The sequence below is a fragment of the Corapipo altera genome, unplaced genomic scaffold (assembly GCF_003945725.1).
Source record: "Corapipo altera isolate COAL_440 unplaced genomic scaffold, ASM394572v1 174, whole genome shotgun sequence".
NCBI classification, from domain to species: domain Eukaryota; kingdom Metazoa; phylum Chordata; class Aves; order Passeriformes; family Pipridae; genus Corapipo; species Corapipo altera.
In genome coordinates, this window is record NW_020885022.1 from 747,149 (window position 1) to 754,371 (window position 7,223).

Below are 7,223 nucleotides of genomic sequence, written 5' to 3' on the forward strand. Positions count from 1 at the left end.
TGCTGGGCCCCCCTGAGCAGAACCTGGGCCATCCTCTGCCCCCTCCCTGCAGCCCCTGACACACCCTGGGGAGGGCCTCTCTCAGGGTCTGCTCTGGAGGCTGAACAGTCCCAGCTCCCTCAGCCTTTCCTGCTCCCAAGAGATGCTCCAGTCCCCTCCACATCCTTGTCACCCTGTCATGGAGCCAAGAGAACCTTCCCACCTGGGGTTGCTGGAGACAACACACTTGCTTTTCCTTCCTCCCCACAGCATTGCTGTGGTACTTTGCCTTGTTGTGTGGTGGAGATGGGATACAAGATCTAATCTGTAGTGATTAATCTTCTGAGCTGGTAAAGTACCAGGAGCTGCAGCTTTCCAAATATCCTGCCCTCCAATTACCTTTCCGTGGCTGCCATTTGAGAATCATCATAGAATCCCCAAATGGTTTGGGTTGGAATGGACCTTTAAAAGCCACTGAGCCCCACGCTCTGCCATGGGCAGGGACACCTTCCACTAGAGCAGGTTTCTCAGAGCTCCTGTCCCACCTGGCCTTCAGAGAATCCCAGAATATGCCAAGCTGGAAGGCACCCACAAGGATCATCCAGTCCAAGTCCTGGCCCTACACAGGCCCATCCCCAAGAGTCACACTCTATGTCTGAGAGCGTTGCCCAAACACTCCCTGAGCTCTGCCAGGCTTGGTGCCGTGACCATGAAGGATCCATAACCTCTGCTTTTCCTCCTTCCTTTCAGCCTGACCGGGAAGGAAGCCCTGACCCACTTCCCTTCTCTGGGGCCCTCCCCGGGCTCTGCCCAGGGCAGGGTGCACGTCAAGCAGTGTGACCTGCTCCAGCTGTCCCGCAAGCAGAAGCGGCTGTGCCGGCGGGAGCCAGGCCTGGCCGAGACCCTGCGGGATTCCATCCGCCTCGGGATCATGGAGTGCCAGTTCCAGTTCCGCAGCGAGCGCTGGAACTGCAGCCTGGAGGGGAGGACCAGCCTGCTCAAGAGAGGTACAAGGTAGTTGGTTGGCAGGGAAACTCCCGGTGCTGCAGCCCCTGGAATGTCCATCTCAAATCAAGCCAAGGGGGTTTGATTGGCACCAGGGAGTGCCCAGGGTGCCCAGATCATCCATTTCACCCAGAAACGGGCGCATCGGGCCCCTTTACTGCAAAATAAGCTTTGTCCTCGTGTTTCCTACAGGGTTTGTCATGCATTGGAGAGTAGAAGGAAGTTGTCACCCTTGGCTTGTGGATTTTTGCCCAGAGTTCCCTGGGCTGAGCATCCTCCTCAACTGGGAATCAGGGTGATACTGTGGGAAAAAGAGGCAGTGCTTGATGTCAAGGGATGTTTTAAGAAAAAACTCTTTTTAGGTCTTCGGATATTTATATTTGTTATTCGCAGATACAAAATTTATACCTATTTTCTGTTTGTCAGCATGACTGTTTATACCTGCATTTCAGTGCAAGTTGTCAAATCTTTCCTAAGACTCCTTCTATAACTTTGGAGTTTTTGTAGAAGATCAGGGTGGACAGAAGAACCATTGGCTTCCGTTTCCCAAAATGCTTTAGAGGAAGAAAATGTCCTTAAATTCTCTATTTGAGGTAGGAAGGAGCACAACAAATCCTTCAAATTATAAGAACTTGAGAAAAATAGAATGAATTAAGACAGACACTGAAACCATTTCTTAGTAAAAGTATCTTTGCTAAACCTGTCCTGATCCAAACAAAGCCTCATTATGTGTTACTGACTTTCAGCCCTTCAGTAACTTTTAGTGGCATTTACTAAACTTCATTCTTCAGAATTACTGAGTTTCAGTCCTTTAATAATGTTTAGCAACTTAATGTTTTTTTAAAAAGAGCCCAGACAAACCAAAATTAAATTTGATGAAAATAAATGCAAATTTTAATTAGCATTTGGATTGCAAATTTTTAACATTTTCATTTAAAATTATCAATTTTTATTATATTAAATATGAAGTTAATATTTTATTAAACTGGCACATATGGGGTCAGATTTACCTCATTGCAAGACTCTGTTGTGATTTTTTTTAGCACATGAAAGCAAATTTCTTTAGTTGAAGAAGCTGTTCGTGATAATTTTGAGTGTTTTTCTGACACCTGCACCTTCATCAGCCTCAAAGAACTTGAAAATGACAATTGAATAATCCTTCTCTTCAAATAGCTGCAAAACATTTCATTATCTGGCGGTGACAAGCCTTAACATTTCCAGGGACTCCTGACTGACAAAATAAAATATCACCTGTAATTTAAAACCTGTTTTGGTAGATGAGGAGAAGTGTTTGAAAACTTTTATTACACAATCTTAAGGCTCAAATGATGATTCAATACAGCAAAGTATGCTGGTTGCCCTTCCTGGGTGAGGGGACACTTGGTTGGGAGCAGCTGTTGGTTCTCATTTTCCTTCAGCTTCCAAAGGAGTTTGATTCCTTCACAAAGAACAGGAACACTCTCAGCTGCCACTTTTGGTCTGTTTCTCACATTTCTTGGAAATCTCTTGGAAATTGTTGGTCAGACAATGGACTCCTCTCCTTTCACTGAAGTTGAAGAGTTTTAGGAATGATCAAATCATTTGATATCTCCATGGTCCCAGAGAAACCATAAAGAAAAATACACACTTTGAACAGTCTTTAAAGGTCTCACAAATGCACGAGAGTGAAGAAGGTCATGTCCTAGTGAGCTGTGAGGGGTGAAAAGCCACACTCAGATGGCAGTCCCAAACTGCTGTGACTGAATTGGATCATCAATGTTTTTTCTGCTTCTAGAGATGAGGAAAAAACCAAAAAGACCAAGGGCTTTCTAGTCCTTGAAATACCAGTCTGCACTATTTGTTGTTCTGGATACTTCTCTGGATACAACTGGGAAACCCCTTTTGCATAACCTACCACTCCTCTGTGACCACTGTCACTTATGACAGCTGTTACTATTCACTGATCCATGCAAAATCCTTCTGCATTTCTTCTCCACTTCCTTAAAAATCCATGGTAAGAGTTAGATTTAAAGTGATTCTGGAGAGACATTTCAAGCCACCCTGTTGCATGGTGGCAGTTGGTGTCTTTGTAAAGCACTGATGGTCATTTGGTGTCCCAGGAGTGCCATAAAGGTTGCTGGAGGTCAGGTAAACAGAATTTCATCTCAAAGAAGATGGTGATTCATGGAAGACAAATAAAATTTGAGCAAAGAGCTCAAATGCAGGCACTCAAAAAAATCCTTCTTGGGAATTGAGCACTCTACAATCCTTCCATCCAGCAGTCCATTTCTTGGCCTCATGCTGGATTCTTTGACCTTCAGGCAGTGGTTTCATTGATGTCATGAGGAATCTAGGGATGGTACAGCAGTGGAGTGGTAGCTCAGAGACGTGGAATTTCCACCATGGGAGATTTTGAGAACTCAGCTGGGGAAGACCTGAGCAGCTGGCACTGAGTTAGCCCTGTTTTGAGCAGGAGGTTGTGCTAAAGACCTTGAGAATCCTTCCATCCTAAATCTTTCTACAGTTCTTTTTTGATTGGTTGGTTGGTTTGTTGATGTGATTGTTTTCCCTCCTCCACTTGCTCTGAAACACTCACTTACCTTCACTGTAGCACTGAAAAATCATTGCCCATGAACATCTTTCCTTTGGCAGAACCAGCCCATGGCCGAACTCCTCCTGTTATAGTTTTCCTTGTGGTCTGGAGCACACCACACTGAGAACAGTGGTGACATTGCAGCAAATATCTCTCTGTATTTACAGGCTGCTGAGCTCAAAAATCCTCCCAGAGAGCTCAGGGGAGGACTTGGACCCGTGCAAGGTCCTACTGAGGGGGCTGGTTTGCTGCAGCATCTTGAAATTCCTTCTGTGCTGGATGTTTGCAACCAAACTGCCCAGCAAACACATCTCATGGAGATGTTCTCCCTTGCCCCGTGTCAGATTCCATTTGGTCCCAGTCAGTGGGGTCAGGGGAGTGACTCATCCCCAAAGCGGGTCCTGACAGCCCGGCATCGGCTCCAGGCTCCACTGGCTCTGGTGACAGAGGGAGGAGGGATACCAGGACACATGGGGAAATCTCTCTCAGATCTTAAATCATGTTCCTTGCAGCTGATTGCTGCCCATTTGTGGTATGTCCTACTGAAAATCCAGCTGCTGCTCAGTTACATGTTGATATTCCACAGGGGCTGAAGGACCTTTCAGTTCTCCCTTTACTCGTGTGATTTGTAAATTAACCATTAAATGGTGATCGATCCCTTAGGACAAAGAACAAGGAATCATCTCAGACTTTTTGGACAAGCATTTGGCAGCCTGGAGATGTTGAAGCTTTGTCTTAGGAGGAGGTGGGAGGGGTGGAGAAGGAGATGATTTGAAAGCCTGCTTGGTATGTGCAGTCCTTGCTGTCTGCAGTGGCCTGACCACAAGCCATGGTCTCTGATTTCCAGTGGGTTGAGAGCTGGCCAGCACTTCCATGGAGTGCCACAGGATAACCAAAGCATTGCTGGTCAGAAATAGCAGGAGCAGTGTGGTGTTCCACAGAGCCAGATTTAGAAGGGGTTGAGGAGCTGCCGGGGCCTGCTGCCTTCACACGGTATGGGAAAGGCTTTCTGGAATGTTCTCCTTGCTTCTGGGATCAGAGTGTGTCAGAGAGGAAACTGGGAATCTGGTAAACATTTGGAGATCGGCTTCTGGAATGATTTAACAGGTTTAGGATCTCAAATATATTTCACCCTCTCTTAGCTCCTTCTTTGGCGTGGGTTGGCCACTGTTGAAAATGTGCGAGCACCACGTTGCTGTCCATAGTCTGTACTGGCTGCATCCCACACCAGCTTTTCTAAAACTTTTGATGGATTTGGTGACATCCTTTCATTGTTTTTCCAGTACCCTGAGAAATTTTATAGAGCGTCATCAACCAGAGAGACTAATTGCAAATTATTGTCCCAGTACTTACAGCGACCAAGATGGTGAGGCAGGAAGGAGTTTGTTGGTTGATCTCCTTATCTCCTCCATATTTTGACTCTCCCCTCATATCCATACTGTTGCTGGATCTTTGTCTGCAGTTCTGCAATTCCAAAGAGCTCCTATGGAGTGTGTATTGAAGTCGGTAATGCAGCCTCTCCACTGTGCTCATGGTCAGTCACACTTCTCATTCTTCTTGCTGACAACTATCAGGAGAGCTCTGTGTCCTGTTCTTGGGTCAGATTTGTGGTGGCGTTACTCAGATCTCAGCAGTCAGTGGCCTGATCTCTTATTACAGCTTGATGGGAATTCTTTGAGGGAACAGAATAAGGGAAAGATCTGAGGATGGACTTGATGAATTCTAGAGGTGAATTCCAACCTCTGCTCCAAGCAGGTAACTGTAAATCTAGATCAGGTCTCTGTGGTTGTCTCTCTCTCTTCCATTATTGGAGGAAACAGATTTTCCTTCTGATGTGGAAGGAAATTCAGAATTTTCCCATGTGGAATATTTGTTTGCTTCAATATGTTTTCCTCCTTGCAATGTACCACCACTCTATTTCTCATAAACCAATTTTTTTTCTATTTTGGCTGATCTTACCTATTCCTGCACTCAGAGCTGTTGATCGGTCACCCGTCTCTCTTCCTTGCACTAATTCCTAAATTGTGGACTTGTTAAACAATTTCTCATTAATAGTTTTCTTTTCTACAAACGAACTGCTGAAAGAATATTGAGATTGTCCCCAGGAATGAATAGACAAAGAGGTAAATATAAATGAGTAAATAAACTATTTTGGGGTTTAGGTCAGGTTTGTGTCAATCAGAGTTTCTGGAACTTCTGTGGAGCTCCTGGGTGTCGTATCAACATTCCCATTCCTGTCTGATCTCACATCTCCAGGCTGGATTTCCATTCGGTCCCTGTACTTTGTTTCCTGGTTAAATGTCCTGGTGTGCCATGGTCACACCAAGACCTCAGGGATTGTAACCAATCCTGAGAAGCCTCCTCTGGGAGGAGAACAGCTTCAGAACACAACCTACAGTCACTGGGAGTGGATAATTTACAGGGAATTCAGGAACCCCACTCACATGTGGGAGAGTTGTCCTTCTTGCCAAGATGTCCTTCAACATGCAACCCTTGCCAGCCAAACTACACGTGATCTTTCCATGGGAAATACCACAACAGTCCCAGTTAAAAACATGTTTGAGTAACAGGCCAGATTTTAAAAATATTTCCCCAGTCTCTACTCCATATTTGCTGATTTTAGGCCACCCCATGATTTCAGTGGCAGTTTCTATTCACACCCCTCAGCCCGTGGGGAAGGTGAGCACAAACGGAGTTTCACGGCTGTCACTTTTTGCAGTTGGATGTTTTCCCAGCCCTCCCTTGATCCAGGAGTGGTCTCCTGTCCATGTCACAGAGTCACAGAACATGTTGAGTTGGAAGGGACCCACAAGGATCATCGGGTACAGCTCCTGGCTCTGCAGAGGCCCATCCCCAGGAGTCACAGCCTGTGCCTGAGAGTGTCATCCAAACACTCCCAGAGCTCTGGCAGCCCTGGGGCCGTGACCACTGCCCTGGGGAGTCTGGTCAGTGGCCAACCACCCTCTGGGGGAAGAACCTTTTTCTAAAATCCAACCTGACTCTGCCCTGACATATCTCCATGCCATTCCCTGGATCTTGTCCCTGGTCACGCAGAACAGAGTTCAGGGTCTGCCCCTCCTCTGCCCCTCACAAGGAAGTTGTATTGAACCAGTCACAGCCATGGGGTGAGACTGGGGTGTCACTACACCAGTTACTTCAAACACGATGTGGAGTTTCTCTGATAGAGTGGTGTGCAAGTAAAGAGTTTAATCTCTTTATATTTATAATTAATGTAATTATTGTGCTTAGTTTTTTAGTCCATGCACAGTCAGGAGAACCAGTGAGGTGGCTGAACACCATATTTTACCTTTTCTGCTTCTACCCTCTCCCTGTCCTTCTTGTGTGCAGGTTTTAAGGAGGCTGCCTTCCCATCTGCCATGTCCCGTGTCCCTCACACACTCGCTGGGTTTTGTGCCTTCGTATCTGTGATTATTGTGCTTGGCTTTAGTCATGAAGAGTCAGGAGAGCCAGTGAGGGAGTCTTCAATCTTTTTATTACTTTGCCTTTCTTGGTCTTGCTGTTTCCTAATCCTTGTCCCACAAAGGTTTTAAGGAGACTGCCTTCCCCTCTGCCCCGTCCTCTGTGTCCCTCGCTGGGTTTTGTCTCTTTGTGTTTATAATTGTCGTGCTTTGTTTTAGTCCATGGACAGTCAGGAGAGCCAGTAGAG

The 7,223-nt window shown here is 46.1% G+C and overlaps 1 protein-coding gene across 1 annotated transcript in view; it reads left to right on the forward strand.

Moving 5' to 3' along the window:
* Nucleotides 1-736: 736 nt before the first annotated feature.
* The window catches only part of WNT9B (Wnt family member 9B), a 9,343-nt gene continuing 2,856 nt past the window's right edge, over nt 737-7,223 (forward strand). The window contains exon 1 of the mRNA XM_027667915.1: nt 737-986. Within this exon, the coding sequence (XP_027523716.1) occupies nt 911-986 (76 nt within the window). The 5' untranslated portion in view covers nt 737-910. The remainder of the gene's footprint in view (nt 987-7,223) is intronic.